General features: G+C 34.0%; 1 protein-coding gene across 7 annotated transcripts in view; it reads right to left on the bottom strand.

The window, feature by feature from the left end:
* The window catches only part of LOC141495596 (uncharacterized), a 58,561-nt gene that overhangs the window by 15,172 nt on the left and 16,224 nt on the right, over positions 1–27,165 (bottom strand). For 5 of the 7 annotated variants that reach the window (XM_074197118.1, XM_074197121.1, XM_074197122.1 and 2 more), the window contains 13 exons: positions 25,169–25,282; positions 24,242–24,371; positions 21,890–21,983; positions 19,169–19,319; positions 18,862–19,021; positions 16,757–16,882; positions 12,524–12,586; positions 10,797–10,919; positions 8,828–8,983; positions 3,649–3,702; positions 3,221–3,441; positions 2,251–2,327; positions 1,338–1,448 (listed from right to left, as the gene is read on the bottom strand). In XM_074197118.1, the coding sequence (XP_074053219.1) occupies positions 1,338–1,448; positions 2,251–2,327; positions 3,221–3,441; positions 3,649–3,702; positions 8,828–8,983; positions 10,797–10,919; positions 12,524–12,586; positions 16,757–16,882; positions 18,862–19,021; positions 19,169–19,319; positions 21,890–21,983; positions 24,242–24,371; positions 25,169–25,277 (1,575 nt within the window). In that variant the 5' untranslated portion in view covers positions 25,278–25,282. Of the gene's footprint in view, positions 1–1,337; positions 1,449–2,250; positions 2,328–3,220; positions 3,442–3,648; positions 3,703–8,827; positions 8,984–10,796; positions 10,920–12,523; positions 12,587–16,756; positions 16,883–18,861; positions 19,022–19,168; positions 19,320–21,889; positions 21,984–24,241; positions 24,372–25,168; positions 25,283–26,128; positions 26,200–27,165 lie in introns of those variants that run through there. The other 2 variants (XM_074197119.1, XM_074197123.1) reach the window with 2 other exon arrangements.

Here is a 27,165-nt window from a genome sequence, read left to right on the forward strand (position 1 = left end):
TGGTGCCATATAATGCTGAGAAAAAAGTATATACCTTTTCATTCCCATTCAATTTTCTCCCGAGATTTATCACATCTATTTCCAGAATTTTATTTTTCTTTAACACCCTTCTTACTTATTTTTGGCTTACATTTATCTTGTTCTGAGAGGGGAAAATTGAGGTCCTCCACTAGGATGGTTATATTATCTATTTCTCCTGTAACTTATTCAACTCCTTCAAAAATTTAGATACTACACCATTTGGTACATATAGTTTAGTATTAATATTGATATAACTTCATTGTCAAAGTTGCCTTTCAGAAAAATAAAAGCCTTCTTCTTTATTTTTAATTATCTATCATTTTTTTAGATGAGGAATGTGAGATCTAAAGATGCTAAGTGACTTGTTCCTGTTTCCGAAAGTATCCCGATTCTCTGACCCAGTTCCAATGGTCATTACTGGCAGAGTCAAATCTACTTATTTTGTTCAAATGCAAAAATATTCTAGAATTCTGGAGCTGATTCATTTGTTGAACTCTGGCAAAGTGTTAACATTTCTATAACTTATTTCCTAATTTATAAAATGCTTTCTGTAAATCAAACCTGTGTTATAAAGGGCAGTTGTTATTCTCCCCATTTTACAGATAAGGAAACTGAGACTCAGAGCAGTAAATGGCTTGCCCAAGATAATACAACCAGAAAATGTTGGAGCTAAGAATGGGACCCATGATCTTCTTGATTCAAGATCCCCTTTAAAAAATGTTATATTAAGTAACATATATTTTAAAATGTTATATTATATATAGATATACATATTATATATTAAGTTATATTATATATCACATATTAAAATGTTATATATTAGGTATCATATATTAATAGTCATATGTTTCTGTTGACTTGCAGTATTATTTCAGACTGTATTAATTTCAGATTCTGATTCTTGCTCTTGATATCCCATAATGCACCCAGGTCTGCATCACAGTCAAGGTCTCACCCAAACTGGAAGGCTGGGATTGAGAGTGAAGAATGGGTACAAAAGTATAAAAAAAGCACTTGAATATACCAAGTTAGCTCAAGAAATTTAAGGGAACCATCTTCCTGAAAAGAACATACTCTAGTCTATTTTCTACAAGTTAGATATTCTAATCTTATTAAATTAGGCCACCTCTGCACATCTGGATTACCTTTAGAGAAATCGGTAGCTAGATATTCAGTCTCTGTGCTTAAAATAAAAACAAATTAGCTTGAACATTTTTCAGAGAAATCTTAGGAATGTCTATGTTGTTTTCAAATTTGAAGTATTAATTTAGGCCACTCCAGGATACTAGCTTGTATCTCTGAAGATTACAAATTACCTGTCTGAAGGAAGGTGGTGGTTCTTTCAGTGTAATAGTAGTTAGGAGGCCATTGTGTTCCAAAATAGGACTACTGCCCAAAATTGTGATGAGTGCACTCCAGCATCTTGACTGAAAAACAAGGGGGTTTAATTGACATCAAAAACCTTACAAGGGATTTTCAAAACTAAAATGTGGAAGAATGAATGGGATTGGGGCTGCTAATGCTCTTGTTCACAGAATATATTGAATACAAAAATAAGCATTAGACTTCTCACCAAGTTTCCCTCATCTCTTCCCAAATACATTAAAATTTAGGTAGTTGGGTGTTAAGTAGGGGGAAAACAATGGAGAAAGCTTTTTATAAGTCAGACTACTGCAACATGTTTTTGTTTAAAGAAAGAAAATGATTTTTATCTATTCTCTTCTTAGGGAGAAGGCTGTACTTCAAGTAGTACCATGCCTACTTAAAGAGGAGGAAATAAGTTCAGATAAGTTCATGGACTACCTTGTCCAGAACTCAACTGATCAGTCATGAGGACAGAAAGAAAGAGCTAGCCATCTTGATTTTTCTTTTCATTTAGGGTTACTTTTCAGCAAAGAGGAAAAAAAAATAAAGTTTTGTCAGTAGCAACCTCTGAATTATAATAAGGAATGAGGAAGTGAACTTTAAATTCAAACTGCTTGGTTCTGTAGCAATCTATTTCTGTGGCTGTGACAAATAAGAGTTATCATGAAATTCAGGTTTTGCAGCGTTATCATAAAATCCAGGTTTTGGCTACGTATGAGATTCAATTAAAATAAATATAAAGTATTCCACAGCATTAAAGATGGAAACTAGATTTCATTTTTTAAAAAAATAGTAATGAACGGTTCACATTAACTATGAATGTAATATGAATGAAATATGAATAAATATGAATAGAATTCTTACATTTCTGTACAAGGACTGATTACTGTAGAGGATTCGGAGGGCTTGCTTAATTAGAGTACAACATTTTACAGGAGAACCTGGAGGAAAAGAGTTGAAAACAAATCAAAGAACTGGCCTTAAAAAAAAGATAATACACTCTTCCCACTAACAAAAAAAAAAAATCCACACAAGTAATCTACTTAGCAAAATTCCAGCTCCTTCATAACTTATTTAAGGAACAAATAGTCATTTTAATTAGAAGACTGTAATTGTTACAGTTTGTCTCAACTGCAGTTGTTTAAGGAGATGATATGGCATGAAGAGGTTCAGGTGAAGCTGACAATAAACAAAAAGACAATCACAAGTTCCCTTCTCCCCTCCCCCTAATACTCTGAAGCATAATAATGTATTTTTTAAAAACATAAATGTCTTTGGCCAGAGAAACTGCAACTAGTTGAGAGTTGGGAACGTAAGACAAGGGCTTTTAGGGTAGTAATTTGCTACAAAGGAAAAGTGATTTAAAAAGAAAGGCTTGAAGATGCCAAAGAAATGTCTAACATAGAATGTCAGAGTGGAAGGAACATTAAGAATCACCTTCTATGGTTCAAGGCTCTAATTCTATTGGAGGAAGCTGAGGTCCAGAAAAGGGAATAATTTGCTCAAGGATATGCAACTAATAAGTGACAGACATGGGATGATGCGGCCAATTTCACAATTTTGATGAAGGCTTCATCTTATCTCTTTGCATCACCTTTGATATGCATACAAAACACACATATAAAATATAGATTATATGCACACCATTATGTATATTTATGTATAGATGTTCAATTTAGATTGCTGTCCCATGCCCTGAACAATATAGTTCACACTCTGTAATACTATTTCAATATGCATCATTAAAGGAGAAACATCCCAATGCACCAAAACCCAAACTGAGTATCACATAAAAAGCCTATGCAAAACTAGGTGGGAAGATATCAGTGCTCACCTATGCTCACATTCCACTGGTCAGAGTCCTGGAAGTCCTTTCCCATAGGGACACTTCCGGTCCAGAACATCTTCAGGTAGTTCTCAAACTGCAAGGGTGCAAGCCGGCAGGCTGTGCAGCATGCCAAGTTGCTGATGGGAAGTAGTAGAGCATACGCAGCACTGGTGAAATCACCACTTTTGCATAAGTAGAAAGGAATCTTGTCTCTAAGATCTCTTAACCTGTGTAAAAATTGCTTCCTTTAAAATTAAACCTCTCAAAGGTATAAAAGAGATTAATAAATGGAAATCTGTTAATTGTTTAAAATATCACCAGGCAGGATCTCTTCATTTTAAAGTATTTGGGCAACTTATAATTTAATTTTGAATGAGAATGCATAAGAAAAAGGACTACAGTTTATCCGAAGGGACATATGGCTTCTTTCTTACCCAATGCCTTCGTTACACTTTACTGCTCTCAAATATCGAACTAGTTCTTTGTACCTAAATGGGGGGGGGGGAGGGAAGAAAAAACAAATAAAATAAAAACTTTCTTATATCCTGTTTTCAATAGTATAAATTGACAGAAAAAGAATTTCAATTTTGTATCCAGTAATTTCCTTTCAATTTTATATCTCTATAGGCATTTCAATATATTCATGGGGAAAAAAAAGCTCATCCAAACTAAGAATGGTTGTACTTAATGCCAATCTTGAAAAACTGTAATAAGAAACTTAAATGGTCAATGGTTAAAATTAATCCATTAATCTATCAAGAACCTTATAATCTATTAAGAGTATCAGGGAATTTTATAACTGGAAGGGAAACTTTAAAATCATATAATCAAACTCACTTTATAGATGAAAGGAAAGGGAACCATTAAAAAAAAGAGCATATTCACTTTAGTTTTAGTTTTCTTTTTTATTATGTTCTTAAATCATCCGACAGAAATATTCCAAAACAGAAAAGACAATCAAACAAAGGACTGCATAAGAAATCTTGAAATTCTGTTAGGTTTATTAAATTTAACAAAATACTAACAAAACTGCCCTATCTAAGCAAATGAAAGGAAGATTTCCAAGGTTAAAAACTCAACTCTCCTGAATTCTAGTCCATTGACCACTGAATCACCTTATTTCCTCAACCACCTATCACTGCTTATAAACTGCAACCACTTTTGTGAAAGCATGTCAAATTAAAATTCTCTTCCTCTCAGCACTCCCAAAGGAAAACTTCAGGAAATTCTATGAATCCAAATGACATTGTATTTTTTTTTTTTAAAAAAGCCTCCCTACCTATTCTCAAGGATAACAGCTATACAATAACACTTAAAAATCTTTAGAAAATTGTACTTTTAGGGGCGGCTAGGTGGCGCAGTGGATGAAGCACAGGCCCTGGAGTCAGGAGTACCTGGCTTCAAATCCGGTATCAGACACTTAATAATTGCCCAGCTGTGTGGCCTTGGGCAAGCCACTTAGCCCCATTACCTTGCAAAAACCTAAAATAAAAAAAAAGTACTTTTGATGAATTGTTCTGAAGAGGTCTCTTATGGCACAGGCAATACACTTAAATCATCTGCCCATTTAAAAGTTCTCCAGTTTCATAGGCTACATTTTTCATACTGAAGTTTCAGATTCTTTCTAAAAGATTTAGAATCAATCCAATTAATAAAGTACGAAGCATAAAATGAAAAAGTCTCTGCCTTCAAGATAACAATTTTGGGATGACTAGAAGGGAAGATAAAAGGACTCAGGTGAAAGTGAGTTGAAATGATATTAAATGGGTTCAACCAAAATGGAAATGCTTATTAGTACTAGGGCAAAAATATACCCCTCTCTAAAACTGTGCTAAAATATAAGTCTGGGGTTTTTTATTTAGTCATCTTTGGATTGTGGGATTATATGGGAGAATCAGTTATTTTATCTCCTTCTCCAAACTACAGAAGCTGAGATTCTTGCAGCTCAATTTTCTCAATTTAGCTTGTATACAAATTCACCACATTAATTTTTCCTAAAACTTGCTGTTATTAGGTCATTCTTCTTCTTGATTATATTCAGTGGATCCCCACTGCTAAGAGGATCAAGTCTCAATTCCTTAACAAGGTATCCAAAGGTCTCTTTAGTCTATTCTTGATCAGAATGGTAGATCGTGTGGCAAGAACATTAGATCTGGAGTGAGAAGGTTTGACTTCAAATTCTATCTTTGCCATTTACCACTGTGTGACTAAGAATAAGCTATTTTTTCTTCTTTGAGTCTATATCCTTTTTAAAGCATGGTGGTTAGGTCAAAATAATCTGTAAAGTCTAGATCAGAAGTGTCCAACCTTTTAGTTATTCTGGGCTACCATATCCAACAAAAACTTTCAAGGGCTTCATATTTTAAGCCTTAAATTCTTTATGTAGTCCTTGACAAATTTTTCCAGAACTAAAACGTTGTACACCTCTAATCTAATTTAGGTGATAATATGACTTACTCTTCAAACTTTATTCCATGAACCCCAGTTCCAATCAAACTGATCTTTCTAAGTTTCCTAAATATATTTTAAGCTTATTAATGAAACATCTCTGCCAAATAACGCTCTCCTCTCCACTATCAAAATCTTATAAACAACTTTTGATCAGCTCATATTTTATTCTCTATGGCTGAACTTTTTAAACATCACCACTGTTGATGGCTCATATACTTATTCTCTTTTCTTCCCTCCTTAGAACTCTTACTACCTTTATTCTCTGTATTACCAAGAGAATCTCATTACTGCAGGCAACTTCTTGTTCAATCTCTACTTCAAATATTTATTTCATCTAGAATATGTTTGAGAAGTGGCCAACAAGCCCCTATTTGAAGATCTCCACTGGCTCTCCTCAGTAAGCCTGTTCCACTCTGAAGAATTTATTTGCACTGGCAGTCTATTTTATTCATATACATTATTATTCTAATTAGATTCTATGTTCTCAAAATGCAAGGACCATTTTGCACCCTACATTGTACCTTAGTATTATAGTAGTAGTCCAGTATTTTGAGAATATAATCCTTTTTAAAGGAATCATGCATTTATAAAGCAATGAAAGGTTCCTTTTTTGTTTTTAAAATGGTGTCTTTAAAAGGGTGGAAGAAAGGAGGCCAAAGAACTGCCAGTATTAAGTTAATTCTTCTTGGTGCTAGAGAGCTGGGCAGACACATGAGAGTTCTGAAAGAGACTGCAAAGGACCCCATGTTTCACCACATATGGTTGGTATGCAAATAACTCATAGGATTTTATACTAAGGATGTAATCAGATTTTCTATACTAGAATTCTAGTGAATAAGGATCCACTTAATGAGGCAGATGGTTGCCTATAGTGTAGTTTCAACCAGAGGCCTATAAAGTATTGGCCCAGGACCCATATAATCTTGGATTCTCCTACTCCAGAGATGAAAAAGGAAGCAAAGAAAATAGCCATACCTTAGTCTAGAAGTTATAAAGACAAATTGTAATCCTCAAGAATTTAGGTATAGGAGAGGGTCCCTTTAGAAGCCTAAGGAATATAAGGGTTCCTTTATAGGTCTAAGCCTAAGGAATATAAGTATATTACTGTGATTGTACCTCCATCCTGTTTTGCTATGTAGTTCCTTATGACCTCATGGCCACTTAGGCATATTCTCAAGTTGTGTCAAAGTTGTGAGTAGGTTCTTATCTATGAGAATGGGCCTAAAGTCAGCCATGGGAGTGATTCAAGATTTTCCACGCTTTCAATTTTCTCTTGTTCATCCCTTAAAGGGTCATATTGCACAGATGGGGAAAAGGGTAGTAGTGAGAGAAGGTAACCCAAAACACTTTTGTTTCCTCATCACTCCTTGCCCAAGTTCCTCTGGGTAATATTAATACACATTAGAAATGAAGGTTTTCCTGTCCCAAAGAGGAAAGCTTCAAAGTCATTTTTCTGAGTTGCTTTTGCTGCTAAAAATAAGAAATAAAATTGGTGGGAGAGTCAGATCAATTCTTTTCAAAAAGATGAAAATCTCGCCCACTACTAGGCCTACACTTTAAAGAAATCAAAAAAAGTATCTGAACACACAAAAAATATTTATAGCAGCTCTTTCTATTAGTGAAAAATTTGCATAATAACATTGTGAAGCAAACAACTTTGAAATGCAATGACCCATACACATCAAAATTCCACAAGACAGATGATAAAGCAAATTGAGAGTATCAATACTGAATCAGTTATATTCTTAATGCAAAGATAAATAAGAGATTCACAGTTTCTTATACAATCCTTTTTCTTCTGTACTATTCCATAAATGGAAATATTCATTTTATTAGGTTTATTAAGTTCAACATTTTAAAATTTGAAAAAGAGAATCTCTTATAACTCCAAAGAAATAATATTGATCCAGTGACTCATTTCAACTGGGTAACTTAACATTCCATCACACTGTAGTGAAGTCTGATTGTACACTTGGGACAAATTGCTAAAACTACCAAAGACTGGGAGGGTTGGAAGCTGGGGTGAGTGGGTAAGTGGAAAAAAGGAGTATGTTAGGGACCCCAATGAAGAAAATTTTTAAAAAAAAATGGGGAAAGGGACTATATTTGAGATTTTTCTTCTTAAATGATAACAATAGAGATCATTGGCAGAATGTGGAAACTAGCTTATTAGGTCTTTACTAAGTTTAGAGCAGCCCCTTTAAACAGACTGCCTCTTATTTCAACACAAATTCCCACTAGTCCAGGGATTCTTAACTTGGAATCCAAGGATAGATTTCTAGGGTCCATTAATTTGGATGGTTAAATAAACAAAACAAAACTACATCTTATTTTCATTAACCTCCAACTGAAACTCTTTAAATTATTTAAATAATTTCCTTCAATTATTTAAAAACCTTATTCTTAGAAGAGCTAATAGTTTTGCTATAGTGACAAAGGGGTCCATGAAAAAACATTAAGAATTCTCAATGGGAGGTCAGCTAGGTGGTGCAGTGGATAGAGCACCAGCCCTGGGGTCAGGAGTACCTGAGTTCAAATCTGGCCTCAAACATTTAATAATTACCCAGCTGTGTGGCCTTGGGCAAGCCACTTAACCCCATTTGCCCTGCAAAAAAATTTCTCAATGTATTGTAACCAGTTCTTTCAGAATTTGAATTTCCTATGACATCAAAAATTCCCACTACTTTTCTCTGAATATTGTTTTCTTCTTCCTTCAAATTGAACTAATTCTTATGTAGACCCAATTAATCTTAAATTTGGTTGGCTTTGCTATTAGTATCACTACTGTCAGATCTCTTGACAATTTGTACACAGAGTACTATGTAGCAAAGCAGCATTTTATGACAAAGCATATGATGGAGTTTGCACATACTGCTTTTAGAATAGGATAGGATCAAATACATCAAGAAATCAATGGCTCTCTCAGCAAGATTAAAATCTCACCAGAACACAAATATATTTTAATTGTAGAACACAGAGAGCTTGGGAAGAAGACAAAGACAGAAGCAATAGAAAACAAGAGAAACAACAATAAAAATAGATTTTTTTTATTAAAAAGCATCTATTTTATTTCTTACATTTGAAAATTCTATATTCTAAATTTCTCAATGATGTAGAACTGTTAATCCCTATAAATACAGATAAGAGCGGTTAGGTACTTACTGTCCCATGTTCTCCATTTTTTCAGTTCTAGCTTTTATCACAGTAAGAACTTCCCAGAGGACTTCCTTCTTCCCATTCTTCTTTTGTTCACCAGTAATATTCTGGCCTTTTAAAACCGTGGTTAGTAATCTGTGATCCCATGATACAACGTTCAGGCTGAAAGTTGGTTTAAAATGATACAAACTGAATGATTCATTATTTCAGAGAATATGTTTATAGACAAATATTGATGTGGCTATAGAAGCAAGCTCACTTGATAAGGATCACATAGAGTTAAACATTTCATTTTCTTCCTCTTAAATTCTATGGCTTTGGAAAAAATCTCCAAAGTATGATTTTACTGGATTTAGATTCCTGTTTTAAGTGGAGTCATTTTCTGTGCTTTCCCTTTCAACTTCACCTTTTTTTGAGCTGTGTACTAAAAAGCAGGAGAAATTTAACAACTCTTCTCAAATATATACATATACGCATACGAAGTAAATACATTTTCTAGAACTGCTATTCTAGAAAATATCCTGTTTTTAAAGAATGGCTAGGGAATAATGTGCTATAAATGCTACCAATAATTATTACCCCTTGAACCTTTGTAGCCTCAGTTATCCTCTTCTTGCCTCTGAAATATGCAAGTTTCTAAGACTCTTTTCTTTCCCTACTCTTTCTTGGTGAATTCAATCAGTCCCATTGTTTTAATAATGACCTCTTTGCAAATGACCCCTAAATTTGTCTTTAGCCCCTTGTTTCCCTTGAGCTCCAGTCTCATACCAATTAGACCTTACCGTTGAAACATGTATCTGTATGCTTCACCTGGATGCTTCTCAAAAGCAGCATGCTAAAAAATGAAATCTACCCTCTCCTGTGAACTTCTCTATTTCTTCTGATGGGATCACAGACCCACGTCTGCTGTTACTTCTAGCCCTACCAAGATGCGTTCCTGCTGAACATGTTCTCTCACATCCCAATCCCACTATATGCTTATGGGTGAATATGTACACATTTGACCATAAGCTCCTGAGGGTGGGTTACATCTTTCTTTTGGTTTGTTTTTGCATTCCCAGAGACTTACATAGTGTAGATAATAAATGCTTAAAAAAATGTTGAATTACCAGTATCATTCCTTTATCAACTATACATAGATAGTTAAATTTTCAAGCAGGATAAAATAAAAATTTAAAAACATCAAATATACATGGTAGGGTAAATGAAATTTATAAAGAAAAAAGGTAAAAACTAGCAACTTCATGTGTATTTCTCTTGTTCATTTCCTGCATTTATACATATTTTCAACCACTCCTGTTCCCCTTCTAGCTAGTGTCATTTGATTTCCAGTTCAATGAATAGCAGAAGTCATTGCTTTACCAGAGGAAACCCTTAAGTATTTGGAACCACCAGGGGTCACAGCAGTTATCTGAATAAGGAACGACAGATTGGGGGGGGGGGGAATCTGGAAGATTCCAACATCCTCTGGAGATCAGAGATAAAAAGATGAATTGTCCTCATAGAGAATACACACAGAATGAAGGATAAGACCATATACTACTTAAAATATTTCACTGGCCAGATTCAGGGTGTAGACAGCACTAAAACAGGTGAAGAACACAGATGTTATTTTTTAGTATGTATTACATTTAACCTCTGTGTTTTGGATAAATTCTGGTTTTATCTATTAGGTCACATCTTGTATCTGTTGTAACATGACTCATTAAATACGTTAATATTTGAAATGTACTTTATATAAGCTCATATAATTTTCACAACAACTTTGTCATACAGGTGCTAATACTGAAACCATTTTACAGATGAGAAAACAGGCTGAGAGTGGCATGGTGACTTGTCCAGGGTCATATAGATAGGAAGTGTTCAAGGCAAGATCTGAACTCAAATCTTCTGTACACCAATCTCCACTGAATCATTTTTTCAGTATTCTTGAATTAACAAATATAAACATTTATAATTGAAATGAAATACTTACCAATTTGTGAAGTTAAAACAGTAAGGGGGAAGAGGAATAGCTTGGAAAAAGCTGATGAATTTTTCATAAAGTTGTTTGGAAAAGTCATTGAGCACAAGTATTCTCTGGAGGGTTTTGGTAATCCTAGATGAAAGAAATTATTTTATGAAGCTAGAAAGAAGCAGAAAATATGGCTACTTTTCTAAGCATATGTAAAATGTTAGCATTTAAATATAAAAAAAGAAAGCTGTTTGGAAAGGAGGAATGAGCAAGCATTTTTAACTGAACAGGGGACTCCCCCTCCCTAGAAGTAATGACAGCTGACAAATAGAAATAACCCCTAGATTACAAGATGTTAATGAGAGATTATTGCCTACTGCCTAAGTGCTACTTGAATTACTTGACTGAATTAGATCAAAATACAAAGCATTAAGGAGAGATGATTTTGGATCTATAATATGATTACATGAGTTGGCAGCAGCCCACTTAATAAACCTTGAAAATGCTCATCAAAACCACAAATTAAAGAGGGTTTCCTATAGTTATCATATCCTGATCTCTTATCTAAAAGTGAAAAGGTGTGAAGAAAAAAACAAGGTTTCCTTTACGTGAACATGTAATATATAAATTATAAAAATAGAGCTAATAACTATTGCTAATGAGATATCAATAATTGCAAAAGACTGTAAGAGAATTTCTTAGTCATAGATGATAAAGAATACAGAGAAGCATGGAAAGATTTCTATAAACAAATGCTAAATTGCATCTCCTTTCTTTGCAGAGATGGGAGGCTACAAAATGTGCAAACACTGCAAAAATGGTTAGCCTCAGTTAGTAAGTTGTTTTGTCTTCTTGAACTGCATACTGCACCCCACCCCTTTTCTTCCGTTCTTTGTTCAAAGGGTTGCCTTCTGAGAAGGCGAAGGAGATATATATCTGGAAATGTATCAAATTTTAAAAATTCTTTATTATAGTTTTCACATAGGGATGCATATGGACATAAATTTCATTAATCTTATTTGAAATGAATGTCTTTGATAACAAATCACCATTTCAATATTCTTTTAGAAAAATTATGTAATATATAATTTTGTCTAAAATAAGCTCTTAATTCTATTGGCAAGGAAAACATGAGAAATGGAAAGGGAAATGGCAAGTAATTTGATAAGACAAGATTAGAAAGAATTGCTTAGTTCAGGACAATAAGTGATTAAGACAGGAATAAATGAAGCTAAAGACTAGGGTAGCTGAATATGAAAAATACATGCACATATGGGGAACAATTAGCTATAAAGGGGAAAATAAGGGAAAAGTTGACTATGGCCAAAGCTTTGTCTCTTTTTTTTTAAACTTAAAATTAACAAATGTCTCTTATAATTGGAATACGTTTCTATAGTCTTGCTTTTAATGTAATTATCAAGAGTATGCTGCTTACATAGGTAAATGAATAACAAAGTACTTTATATCTTAGCAGCTATCAGATAAAAATTTTTTTGAAATTTTGAAGTAAATAGAATTTCAATTGAATAATTAAAATGAAAATTTTAGTTGCAACAATCCCTAATTACTTTATAAATAATCATTTGTACTCAGGAATAATATCTTCAAACCAAGCCAAAAGTGAACTATTTCTCAGGTCTTAAAATTAATTCAAGCATCAGAAGGAATGTTGGAACTTAGTTTAAAACAAAGAATTGTAGAAACAAGAGATTCTGTCTTTCATTTCTATATCAGAATAACCAACTTACTTTGACATGAGAAAAGGTACAGCCAATTTCAAAGACTCAGATGGTCCAAGATTTTGCCAAGACCTAAAACAAATGTTAAAAAACCATCTTGTTGATTAATCATGCTGACTTAAAAAGCAATATTGCAATGAAAGGATTTTACTGAATATCAGAAAATTGAAGTGCCCAGTACAGGTAGAATTTTCTGAATTCTACCAGAAACCTATCATCCCACAACCCCTCCAAGTACTCTCACTTCTGCTTATTGTCAACATAACCGTGTATTTGTCTAATTGTTTGTAATGATAGAAATATGGACCATATCGACAGTCTATATACACTGAAGCACAGCAAATAAGTCTAATTTCTTTTAAACAATGCTCAATGTCATGCACAAATCTGAATATTTGATCATGATTAGGATGAAGACACTAGCAGTTCATATTGATACAGGACCTTACAAAGTATTCTTCCAAAAACATGTTAAATAGGTCAATTATTCTCATATTACAAATGAGGAAAGAGATTCAGAGGTGAGATGGTTGTTTGGGGTTATGCAATGTAAGGCAGTGTGTTGATCCATTTCTTTGTCAAGGTCAATTTTTCTCCTTCTATATCTCAATAAAAGCATGTGACACATAAATTTGCAGTGAAAATGAACTTCTCTCTAATGGCTGAAGTGGACAATAGGCTCTGAGCTCTGACAAAACTAGAGAGCCAAACTTAATTCAGAGCTGCCCCAATTAAGTTCACTCTGCCATTCAAATCTTTACAATGAATATTGCAGAAGGGAACAGTTCTATGAGAAAATTCTCAATGACCCTGGGTTTACTATTTTAATGTAATTTTTCATTTTAAATTTCCTAGATCTTCAAATTCAATTAAACAAGCATTTAATAATGAGTTGTTTTAGACATGATGAGTTTGAAACACCCAAAGGGCATCCAGTTTAAGAGTTCAAAGAGGAAGTTTGAGATCTGTGCCTGTGAGAAAGTAACTGAACCCATGGGTGCTGATAAAGTCATCAAACTAAACAATACAGAGTGAAATAAGGGTCCACAGTTAGCAGGTATAACAAATGAAGATCCAGCAAAGGACACATACAAAGAGCAGTGTCACAGAAACCTAGAGAGAAAAGCCACAAAGCATGTAGAGGAGAGAAAAGGCCAATTGACAATGAAGAAATCATAAGTAATTTAGGAGAGGAGAGTTTCAGTTGAATAATAAAGTTGGAAGACAGAAAGGAAAATAGAAAAAGTTTAATGAACCAATTATGCAATTTAAAAAATGTGCCAATTTCTGAATGAAGTCTTCTTACTGGTCATCTCTTCCCTGCCACCCCCAACACCCCAGCCACTAGTGCCTACCCCGATAAAGTTCTTGTATATCTACTCTGTATATTTACAGTTTTATGTGAATAACTTAGGGCAAAGAAAAATTATGATTTGGCAAGTACTTAAAGAGGACTGCATGTCAAACTGTCAATCTTTATTATGAAATGCATGTTTTTTTCCTCTTAAGATTATAAGAAAAAATTAACATGTAATTTTAAAAACTATCTTGTTTGTCTTTCCTTCTGGCCTTCTTTGTTTCATTCTGTGCATTTAAAAAAACCCAAAATTTTGATGACTCATTTTTTGGGGGAAAATAGTAACAAGGTTACCTACACCAAAAAGTTGTAACCAAATGTAAAAAGAACAATAAAATATTGCTTTATCATGGGCTATAAATGCATGTGATCATGTGTTTGACATTATTCTAAGGAATTACATAAAAGCTGTAGCTTTTAAAAAACACTTGTGGGGCAGCTAGGTGGTGCAGTGGATAGAGCACCAGCCTTGGAGTCAGGAGGGCCTGGGTTCAAATCTGGCCTCAGACACTTAATAATTACCTAGCTGTATGACCCTGGGTAAGTCACTTAACTTCACTGCCTTGCAAAACAAAAACAAAAACACTTTAGTTGTAGAGAAATCAAGCATTTCAAAAGTCATTCAGACTCACAATGAAAAACAGATTGGTTGTTCTCAAGTGTAAAGTGTGGTTGAAAATGAATAATGTCAAACTTCTGTTTGCAAACAGCCTAATTAATTTTTGGAAATCAAAAGCAATGACTTTCAGAGGAACTTGGCAATTGGGGGTTGCAACTGATTCCTCTACAACATAGTGAAGCTTTCTTAAGAGTTAGAATATCTGGGGAGGCTAGGTGGCGCACTGAATAGAGCACTGGGCCCTGGAGTAAGGAGTTCAAATCTGGCCTCAGGCACTTAATAATTACCTAGCTGTGTGGCCTTAACCCCATTGCCTAGCAAAAAAAAAAAAAAAAAAAGTTGGAATATCAGCGAGATCATAAAAAAGCAGCTATTAGCCACTGCAATAAAGGAAAAAAAAATTGCTTGTCACAGGCAAGTCAATATAAAGACAGAAACACTAAATATTGGAGAAATTACCCAAGAGAAGGAGATAAAACATTCTTCACTGGAAACTCACTACACTTAAACCCAACTGAAAATATGATTAGGGCCAGATCTGCAAAAACTAATTTTGCTAAAGGTAGGCTTATTTATGTAAGTGTAGCTTGATAATGAATTATAATGTTTCAAAATCTTATGAATTCAATGGCAAATCACATTTAAAAAAATGACTGCTGCAAAAGGACACTGCAAATTTTAAAAGATGTGAATATTTGTAAGGTTTATTGTATATAAATCACTATGCATAATTACTTTGCCTCGGTTAATTCTCTTGCCACAATACCTATTTGCACATGGTCTTCCCCATTATGATATAAGTTCCTTGACAGCAGAATTGGTTCACTTTTTCTACTTTAGCTACAGTGGCAGGCACATACCAGATACTTAATAAATCCTTACTGACTGACTGAAATAAACTCAAAATAAACACAAAAGAGGAAATCTTGATAACTACAGGAGAAAAACAAATGATCAAGAAAACTAAAAGCTAGTTCTTTCAAGAGAAAGTTCTTATTAATCACATTAAAAACAAGTGATAAACTAGTCATTTATGCTAAAAAAAAATGAAACCCCGAAAAAACCTTTAAAAGCATAGGTTCACTTTTAATGAGAAAAGTGATATACATTAAAACCAAAGCCAGCATTATGTCAAATGGGGAAATACTAGAAGCTTTCACACTAAGGTAAGGATCCTCTCTCTCCCCCCACAACTATTTTATATAGTTCTAAGAATGCATTTGAGAGCATAAAAGAAATTAAAGGCATATTCCTACCCATCCCCCCTCCAAAGTCAAAGATAGAAAAGTACCATAATCACTAAATCAGCAGCACTTTTTATAGTAGAAAAATCAGAAATAATGTAGATGTCTATCTATTGAGGGAATGGCTAAATTAACTGTAGTATGTGAATGAAACAGTTATTTCTGTGCTGTAAGAAATAATGAATATGGTAAACATATAGAAGCATTTTATAAATTTATACAAAAATCAAGTAAGAGCACTAAGAATATAAGAGCCACAAAGACTTCAATGTAAATAGAGTAGACAGTTACAATCAGGAGAGTGCTGGAGTCAGTTTATATCAGCTCATAAGCTCAAAATTGTTATTATTTTCAATGAGAGCATTTATACTTTGAAAATTGGAAAACACTAGAAATCTTGTCTTGATTTATTTTTTTTTGATGATTGTCTGGACTTAAGAAATGAAAAAATGTTAATGCACATTTAACATGAAAGTATTTTTAAACTATCATTTCTTAGAGAGCTGGTTGTTAGACTTAGGAGCATAAAATTGATTACAAAGGCAGAGAATAAACATTTAGAATAGTCAAGAGAGTCTAATGTACAGAGCTGTGGATGTCATCAATCCCTGAAAGAATAGTTTAAGTAGAATGGAGAAAGGGGGGTTGAAAAATAAGTGGAAAGTCTAGAAGTAGAGAAACAGAGGTTAACAACCACAATCAGGAATAGGTTTATTGCTTCTTTTATGACTGGGGGAAGAAAAGAATGGAATGTGCTGAGAAATTCTGAGGAACAAAGGAAGTTTTAGATGTTCTCAGTTCTTTTAGCAGAGTAGTGAGAAGGAGGGAAAGATGTAGTTTGGAAGAAAAGAAAAAGCCTGAAAACAACATGGGAAATGAGATAGTTAAAAAAAGGAAGAATAAAAAATTATGTAGTACTTGAGGCCTAGTTTGAGGTCAAGTATTATAAATTTGTAGGGAGTGACAGTCACTCATACTGTATTCAAGCGAAGGGATTCCAACATGCAAAATTAGTTACATACTGAGCGGGGTCCTTGTGAAGTGCTATTTCCCTGGCTGCTCCCAACAACATAACAGCGGCAGTTTTAGGTTTCTCCTTTTCTGCTTTATTTATAAATGAAGACACCAAATTGAAAACATCTGTATACCTAATAAAAAAAGAACATAATTGATTGCATTTTTATATTATTTTTATTTTAAAATTATGCTCTTTATAAGATGATACAGGAACAGTAGATGACTATCTTAAGGATCCTTAGCAACAGCTATTAAAATAGATCAAAATAAACCTGAAGATTGAGGAGAGCCAAGTTGGTTTGCTTATGTGTAAATCTAGTAATTCATATGAATAGGTATATACTGGTATAGTCTTCCAAAATTTATTGTGATAAACAGTTAAGTTCTTGTCCTTTCCACCTGCTCATGTCTTAAAAAGTATCCTACATTAAACATGTCTTTCTATGCAGAGTTTAGAAAGGCGTAAGAAATAGCAGGTAAAAATGTTGGCTGAACTAGAAGACAGAAGAGCCAGGTCCCATTCACAGTACTACTAGTCAATAGCTATATGATCCCAGGTCAATATCTTAGCTTCTGAGCATCAATGCTCTCTTCTAAAATGGGATTAACACCATCCTAACTTGTCAAGTTTTGAGGATTAAAGAGACAATGCTTTTTTTTTTTGAGACAATGCTTTTAAAATGACAGAGTATTACTGCTAATAAAATCTGGACAACAAAGTAAGAAGCTATTTTCTTCTCTCAGTTTCTCCTATAAAATTTAAAGTTAAGAGATTGGGCAGTAAATCAACAGTGATCAAAACTGGAAAGAGTCCTTTACTAAATTATCTCACTTTAAGAAGGCCAACACCCAAAGATAATGCCTATCTTATCTTAAATGGTAAAAACTATAATGTTTTTCCTTTGACCATAATCATACATCAAAATTGGATTCTTGATTTCATATCTAGAACCTCCCATAGGAGTCAATTGCTGGGGAGGGGGGGGAACACCATAAAAGTAGCTAATTAACTCTAGTTTTTTTTTCAAGGCAATGGGGTTAAGTGGCTTGCCCAAAGCCACATGGCTAGGTAATTATTAAGTGTCTGAGGTCAGATTTGAACCCAGGTACTCCTGACTCTAAGGTCGTTGCTCTATTCACTGCACCACCTAGCTGCCCCCCTAATTAACTCTAAATGTAAACAATTTTCAAAAGCAGACAGCAAAAATCCTCAGGAAAAAACAATTCAACATGGCATTATTCAGATTGTACTTACAGGTGCTAGATTTTTTTTTAAGGTTTTTGCAAGGCAAATGGGGTTAAGTGGCTTACCCAAGGCCACACGGCTAGGGAATTATCAAGTGTCTGAGACCAGATTTGAACCCAGGTACTCCTGACTCCAGTGCCAGTGCTTTATCCACTGCACCACCTAGTCACCCCTAGGTGCTAGATTAATAAAAGGTCTTGGTGCATTGCCAACAAAATTAGCATGAAAGATGTTTTTACTTCCCCAAAAATTACTATATAAAATCTAAAATATATAATTTAAAAATCTAAAGCTAGGTGGCGCAGTGAATAGAGCAACAGGCCCTGACATTAGGAGTACCTGGGTTCAAATCCGACCTCAGACATTTAATAATTACCTAGCCGTGTGGCCTTGGGCAAGCCACTTAACCCTATTGCCCTACCAAAAAAAAAAGAAAAGAAATATATATATAATATATATATATATGAAAATATAAAAACATGTTCTCAACAAGCTTAACAGTTATTGATACTCTATCTTATTTATCTTTCAGGTGGACGTTAAAATATGATAGTTAGAAATGTCATGCAAAAAGAGACCAGAAGTCATTATGTTTGGTAATATATGGATATTAATATTCATTGCATTTTCTTAAGTTTCTAAATGTCTACAAAATATTGTTAAGGAAAACTCTGAAAGGAATTAAACATACTTAGGATAGAAGAGAATATACTTGGGATAAAAAATATCATTTAAAATCATAAGAGGAAAAAAAATTTTCATAGCATGTCCCAATCTCTGCTTTGGAAGCAGTACACACATTGCTAACAAGAGACATTTGGTCCTCAAATTTTACTACAGTCCTAACACTAATACTTTACTCACCTATGTATAACCTCATTTTGAAACTGGCTGCAAACTTGGCATTGGCTAGGTATCTGTTTTGAAGTACAAACACAGTCCTGAAGACTAAGAACAATCTCTCCAGAAAGATAGTTGTTATATTGTATAGAAAGTTCTCGAAGAAATTTAAACAGAAGCTCTCCTAAAATAAAATAAAGGTATGGAGAAGAGCATGAGAGAAAATTTTTTTTTTATTCAGGAGGAAAAAAAAGAAAATTAATTTACATCAGATAACAGAGGAACAAACTGTAATGACTTTAAAGGAACATTAAAAATATGAATTGCTTACCCCCATGACGTAGATCTGTGTCTATCTCTGTGGGTTCCAGGTTAAAAATTACAAGAACACCAGTCAAAGTAAAATTTCGCTGATCCTTCCAAAATTTACTTTTGTTATGGGCATTGCAATGACAAGAAGAAGAAGTTGTCCAATACTGACACTGTTTTTAAAAAAACAAAATCTTCAGTTTCCCAAAACAAAGAATTTCTTGTATGTTACGTAGTTTGACAGGTGACCAACTATTTCTTCTAAGGTGGTATAGGCAAGGTAAACCTTAGCTCCAAAAGTCAATAACATGCCTTTTTTAAAAAGAATAAAAATAACAATATCAATTCATCACTGATAGGGCAAGTATACTGAACAGTTTTTCCAGTTCAATAATTGAAGTATGTTGCTTGATTTATTCTTTCTTGCCAGGAATAGGTGACTGTCCTAGAACTATTAGCACTTTGAGGTTAGTGGGATGATAGCAATCTTGTGTCAACAGGGATACAGGCATTTGCCAGATAGTCATTTCCAATGATATTATCTTATTATTATTATATTAACAGGTTTCCAAAGAACATTTATCAAATGTGCTGAAGCACTGTATAGTTTGGAAAGTTTAGCTCTCCCAAAAAGCAAAAAACTCTCCAAATGTCATAACTTTTCCCCTGTATATTTGGAACCATTTTTTTTTTTTAGGGGGGAAAGACCACTTTTTAATAATAGAAAAGTTGTTGACTGGTGTTTCCACTAGCAAACTGTTCCACAAATCAAAAGTGATAAAAACAATTATACACATTTACAATGATCAGGGACTACAGTGCAGACACCTCATTTAACACTAGGCTGACAAATTTTAGTATGACATACATGATGATTGGTTGTTACAAATCTACAATACAGAACTAAACCTGACAAAAACAGCCCATTTTCCATGGTGCACATCATGTTCTCAACCAAAGGACTGAGTTACGAAGGAACAAATATGGAGATCTGTCTATTCCCCATGTCCTTGCCTCTCAAGTCAATAGGGAAAGTGTTTTGATAAAAGTCCCATTTACATTTTATCATGGGAGGAGGATTCAAATGTGAAATTAGTTATTAAGTAGATGTATGGTCTTAGCATGTGACAATGCCTACTAAATATGTGTATCTACATATATAAATGCATGTATTTATATATGTATATAAATATAAACACACACACACACACACACACACATATATATGTATATATATATATGGGACAACTTTCTTACAGGCTATATTATTACCTGAAGTATTTATATAAATATTTTATAATTTCTTTCTTTTCTTTTTTTTTGGGGGGGGGTTTGCAAGGCAATGGAGTTAAGTGACTTACCAAGGTCACACAACTAGGTAATTATTAAGTGTATGAGGCCAGATTTGAGCGCAGTTCCTCCTGACTCCAGGGTCATAGTCTATCCATTGTGCCACTTAGGTGTTCCCTATAATTTATTTTCACACTGCTACTGTAAAGTATGCTGAGTATATTTTTGCCGGCCAGAAACTGAATCTCAATCTAAGGTTAATCATGTTCCAGATGCCATATTGTTTTAACCTGGGGAATTTTCTAAGATCATTGGAAAAGTGCTTCCATTTTCACTATTTCCATTCAATACATGTACTTTTGTTTTTAAAAAGTTATTATTCTGAAGACTAGCCCTGAAATTCATTCAATTTGATTCATCAAAAAAAAAATTGATCAAAAAATAGATTCATCAAGGCAGGAAGGGGGAAAGGATATAGAGTCTGGCTATGAAAAAGAGGGACATTAAATGACCCAAAGAAGGTTCTAACTTATAATCTTGGCTTCATTAAGATAATTGATTTCACCAATTTCACCTAGTAGCAGATACACTACTAAAGACAAAAGATATAGTTATCCCTTCCATATCATGGGAGTTAAGGGCGGAGGAGTCCCTGCAATTTGGAAAATTTGCATAAATTTTTTTGGCTCACCCTTTCATACCAGGAGTATTTATGGTATCATTATAATATTCAAGTTGATAATATACAATACTACACATAGGTTTTATGCATTTCTGAGTTTCCAAACTTTCTGTGCCATCTGCTGACCTTTGTGTATCATCTGTAGTGTCCACAAAATTCCCATTTAATTTCTTATGCTAACCTGTGATATACTGGAACTGTGACAGGGAAAAGTTGAGATATGTAGGGGATAACTATATTACAGTAATTCAAAATCAAGCAAAAAATTCTGCTTAAGTCAGCAGAAAAGTCAACTAAGATTACTCTTTAAAAAGTCTAGATGTTTATTTAGTAATTTGTGAATTTTCTAAATATGCAAACTTTATACTAATGAACCCCCCCAAAAAAGAAAATAGCAATGGGTAAACAAATTTTAAAAATTAGACTTATGTAATAATTCTGCTAGATATAGGAATACTTTTTTATTACAGATTTAAGTCTCTGATGAACTCAAAAAAACAAACTGAGTTTAGAAACAATTTGAGAAGGGGAAAATGAATTATGCTATAAGCAGTTACTTTTAAATCTCCTTCATAAATAATGCTAATTTTAAGCTAATTTTTTTCAGAGAATTTACTCCAAATTTCAGAAATTTTATATGCACTTGACAAACTCTAATTGTCAAGACAAAAATTATTAAAAGTGTGTAAATGACTAAATAAGGTAATTATTTAAAATACAAAAATTATCTTTTTAGAACTTTAATCCTGATTTGATTTAATCTCATCTTACCTCTGATGCTAGTTTATCACAAACATAGCAGTAGCACTGACCACACATATCTGAATTTTGCTTAACAGGAATACATGTCTCACTCTCTGTTCGTCTGAAATCAATACAAAATCAGAGTTAGTGATAAAAGTTTTAGAAGAAATATACCATATTGATTGAATAAGTGCTATTCTCCACTCATACTAAATTTGACTAACCATGATCTATAATAATGCTTATTATAGAATTATCAAAACAAAGAGAAAAACGATAATACAACTTCAACATCTTCACTTGGAACTGAAATATAAAAATGCTAATATGTAGATAAAAATCCTATGTAGAATTTTTCCAGGGGATAATTACATATTTTTTTCTTTTAAAAAAATAAGAACAAACATCCTGTTTTCAAAAGAGGGCAAAAAATGAATAGACAATTGGATTCCCAGCAAAACTATGGAACACAATATTAAAGAGATCATTAATTAATATTCAGAAATGAAAGTAATGATCACAAAGAGCTAGGAAAGCCCCAAGTAAGAATAGATCATAAAGACTTAACATAATTTTTTTTGAGAGGGTTATTAAGATGGGACAGTCAGTGGAATGCTATAAACAGTTTATCTCAAATTTAGCAAAATATCTCATATTTAAGATGTAGGTGAGAATGAATAATTAGGTGAATCCGGAAGTAATTAGAAAGCTGGACTCAAAGTAGGCATTAATATTTTCCAGTGGAGTGCCTTAGGGGTCTTTGCTTGAACCCCTGCCTGGCAGCATTTAACATTTTCCCCAATGACTTGGACCAAGGTATAGACAACCTTCTTTTTCTCAATTGTGAAAGGGGAGGGAGAGGGAAGGGGAAAAGGGGGAGGGGGCAGGGAAAGAGAGAGAGAGATTGAGAACAATTCACTAAAAATCTTGATAAGCTAGCACACTGGGTTGAATCTAATAAGATACAACTGAATAGGGATAACCATCAAGCACAAGACAGCAGTTTGTCTGAAAAAAATTTGAGAGTTTCAATGAAATACGCCAACCTTAAAAATGGTGACATCTTTCATTTCATTGAGAAGCATGGCTTCTAGCAGTAAGGACAGATAGTGATTTTATTTATTTTTTTAAAATTTTTAAAAAATTTTTTGTTTTTTAATTTGTTTTTTTATTTATTTTTAGGTTTTTGCCAGGTAAAATGGGGTTAAATGGCTTGCCCAATGCCACACAGCTAGGTAATTATTAAGCATCTGAGGCCAGATTTGAACTCAGATACTCCTGACTCCAGGGCCGGTGTTCTATCCACTGTGCCACCTAGCCATCCCCGATAGTGATATTTGTGACAGAACAGACATGTTCTATAGTCTTTTACAGTCAGACCGCCTCTGGAATACTTTTGTTCAATCCTGGATAACATAGTTTAAAAAGATACACTAGGACGGAGAATGACCAGGGCAGCCAACCAGAATTGGTGATAGCCCTTAACTCCATGCCAGATGAGGACTACTTGTAGTCTAGCAAGAAGACTGGGAGATCTCATCTCTTCAAGCACTTTGAAGGCTGTCATGTGACAGAGGAATTAAGATTTGTTATAGTCAACTCTAGTGAGTAGAACAAGGAACAATGAATGAAAAATGCAAAGAAATTTAGTTTTGACGTTAGGAAAAGCCTCCTAGGAATTAGAGCCATAACAAAGTAAAACAGGCTTCCTTGGGAGATAGTAGCAGTCCCCATCAAGGGTTAGTTTACTTGTCTGGCACATTACAGAACAGGGCTGTCCAAAAGTTAGAGAAGCCTACTAAGCTCTCTTCCATTTCAAAAACTGTGATTTTCTTGAGATCACTTTTGGAGAAAAGCATTTAAAAAAAGGTTTGAATTCATGCAGACAAATTTCATCATGACAATTTCTAAATAATAAAAAAATTCCTAGGACAAAGTTGATGGCTCACTCATTTCAAGCTACATAATAAAAATGATTGAATTTGGATAGATCCTTGGAGTTAAATGTAATAGGAAAAAATTCAATAAGAAGTTTTACTTTTTTCATGTAGTTAGATAATTCCCAATAGTTTAAAACCAAATCAACATAAGACCACAAAAAAAAGGTAGCTTCAAGTTAAACACATAAGCTAAATTATTTTGATTTATATCTCAAAAAATAAATTTTACCCAGAAGTGAAAGGAAATTAAATTTTACTTTTGTTTGTCAAGGCTTGAATGGTTCATTTGAGAATGCCAGTTCATTTCATATTGAAATACTCTACTAACATATAGGCAAGAATGCAAATAGATTTTATACTACTTTGTAGGATGCCACAGTTAACTTGAAGACAAGATTCTCATAGTTAGTCTCTATTGTTGCCATGACAAAAAACATACTCAAAGGGGTGTGTCATACAGTCATATCTTGCATGTGGCATCACTGGCCCCTTTTTACAGAAAATAACTACTAGTCCAGATTCCTCATCCACGATTTCTTCAGATTTCTTTTCTCCAAGAGCAGAGTTTTCTGAAAAAGGTGGGAGGAGGGAGAAGAAAGTAAACATAACTTTTTTTTTTATTAAAGGAAAGGACAAAACTCTATTTTTCTTTAAATAAAAGTCTACTAGACAGTTTATTTGGAGAAATATTCCAAATATGGGGTTAAGAAAAATATCTCAAACACTTAAAACTAAATAAATAGAAATTGAGTTCTGCTCTTAAAATCTGTAATAATTTTTTCCTGCCCATAGGTTAAGAAATTGCTCTGGTTATACCTTATGGTTTATAGAAGTGGGTTTCTAATGGGACAGTTAGCAAAAGAATATTTTTGTAATTAATTCAAGATAAAAGGGAACTCTCTACAATTCTGTTTTGCTACTTCTCCATCACAACCAAAACCCCAAGTCAACATAGTATGAAACAGAGAAATCAGACGAACACATTTGAAGTCATTATCCTAGTTAGCTAGTTAATATGACTGAGTAAAGTTACTTCACTAGACTTGTTTCCTTATCTGCAATATTATCTGCTTCTGTTTATGCTATGATAATAGCTACCATTTATATAGGACTCTAAGATTTGCAAAATGCTTTACATGTTAGCACCTCTACTATATTCATCTGTATTCTTTCCCTACTTTTTCTATACAATTAATATCTTTTCCACTCCTTCAGTAACTGAGTCCCTACAGGAAATAACTGACTATGGCAGTTTACTGCTCCATTTGATACCCCATGTTTGAAGCCCCAGTATACATTTAATTTTGAAAAACAAGTAACAAAAATAACAACAACAACAAAAAACCTTATAAAATACAGTACATACCAGATGGGTCAATCACCACCACGGAATTCCCTAAGGTAGTTTCAGAGTCTGTTTCATCATCACTAATCAAAATCACAATCTCTTCATTGGCTTCTTTTTCAGGTCCCATGGTATCTAATTCCAGAATAAGCATATCTGATTAAAGTTTAGCTCAAAAGGAAAAACAGAGACTCAAAGAACTCCCAACAAAGAAGGCATTAGGGTCTCAAATGGGGCTTCTCATTTGTCTCCTCTATACAACACATGCTTTCCTACTTCTCTGCCTTTTGATCATACCATGCACAACACTTGGAAGCACCTCCTCCATTTGACATGTTTAATTTCTTCAAGACCTAGTTCAAATACTACTTCCACAAAACCTGCCCTGACCCTTTCCCACCTAAATGCTCCTTTTATCAAGGGATCCCCTATGCCAATGTGTTCATACCTTCCCTGGGTATTGGTCTCATTCTGATCTTTTTTATAGGTTAACTACCCCCTACCCCATTCTAGATCGTAAAAGCTTGAAAGCCTCATAGACTATGTTTTACTGATCTTTGAACACTCAACCATCACCTAGCACAGGATATCATAAAGAACAGGGTTAAACATATTTTTTGAACTGAAAGGTATAAAACTAGCCAGGGGCGGCTAGGTGGCGCAGTGGATAAAACACCAGCCCTGGAGTCAGGAGTACCTGGGTTCAAATCCGATCTCAGACACTTAATAAATACCTAGCTGTGTGGCCTTGGGCAAGCCACTTAACCCCATTTGCCTTGCAAAAAAACCCAATCCCCCCCCCCCCAAAACTAGTTGTTAATGACAATGGAAGAGCAAATGAAGAACCATAAATTATGTTTAGAAAACAAAGAACCTTTTAAATATTACTTGTTCAGAACCACTACTTTTCTGTGAAAATCTTCATAAGCAATACTATTTTAGGGAAAAGAGAAACAAATGATTCCAAGTTTTCATTTTCACCTTTTGAGACTCAGTCCTCAAAGACAGCTTCAATCTCCATTCAGAAAATCACTTCCTATTGGCCAAGAGCCCTAGGGTGAGCAGGAAGGAAACATGACAACCTACACCCACCTCCAAAAGACAACAGGCTGTATTAGTGTGAATTTTCTGTTAAGAATTACATAAGGAAGCTATATGCAATGTTTAGTCATTAAAACAAACATTTATTAAATGCTTACCATGTGCAATAAAGTGTGTAAGGTATTCAAAGATAAAACTTGGCTGCTGTTCTTCCATACCTTTTGCTAAGTTCAAGTTGGGAAAGGATATATAGCTTTATAATTTATGGAGGTATTTCAGGACTGTGAAGAACATGAACAAAGGTGCAGGAGTTGGGAAACTGTGGAACATGTCCAGTGAGGGAGCTGTTCAGTTTGGTCAAGTGTAAAAGAAGAAATATAGTCTAGATCCCTTACTGGTTTCAAATTACTGAAGCACTAGGATTGGCCCTAGAGAAAAGGGAAGGAGATCAAACAACCATTCAAGACTTTTGGGGGAATAGGTGGGGAAAGAATGAATCCAATACAAAGACAGAAGACAGTACAAAGTCAAAGAAATGGATGGGAATGAATAAGAAAATGGAGGAGGACAGAAAGGAAGACTAAAAATAACTTAGTTTGGCTAGAACTTGAAAAAAATAGAAGCAGAGGTTAGAAAGGTAGATTAAATATTAGGATCAGATTGTATTTGATTTGGTAGGCCATGGGACACTACTGAAAATTTTTAAATTAAAGAGTGACTTATTAGAATGACTCATATTTGAGTCTATTTAAAAAAACAATCAGAGTGACTAGAAGGCAATGTATCATCAGCACAAACAGAGAAGTTAGGGAGTTATGAAGTAGGGGAAATACTGGACAGAGAAATGTTTTATAGTCATTAAACTGTACTCTGTACTGATCATATATTTCTTCTTATGCCCCCTATTTCCCCCTCCCCCATCATCCCACTGTCCAAGTTTTGAGATGAGGTCAAAGAACTAGTAAAGTACCTTTCTC

The sequence above is a fragment of the Macrotis lagotis genome, chromosome 8 (assembly GCF_037893015.1).
Source record: "Macrotis lagotis isolate mMagLag1 chromosome 8, bilby.v1.9.chrom.fasta, whole genome shotgun sequence".
NCBI lineage: Eukaryota > Metazoa > Chordata > Mammalia > Peramelemorphia > Peramelidae > Macrotis > Macrotis lagotis.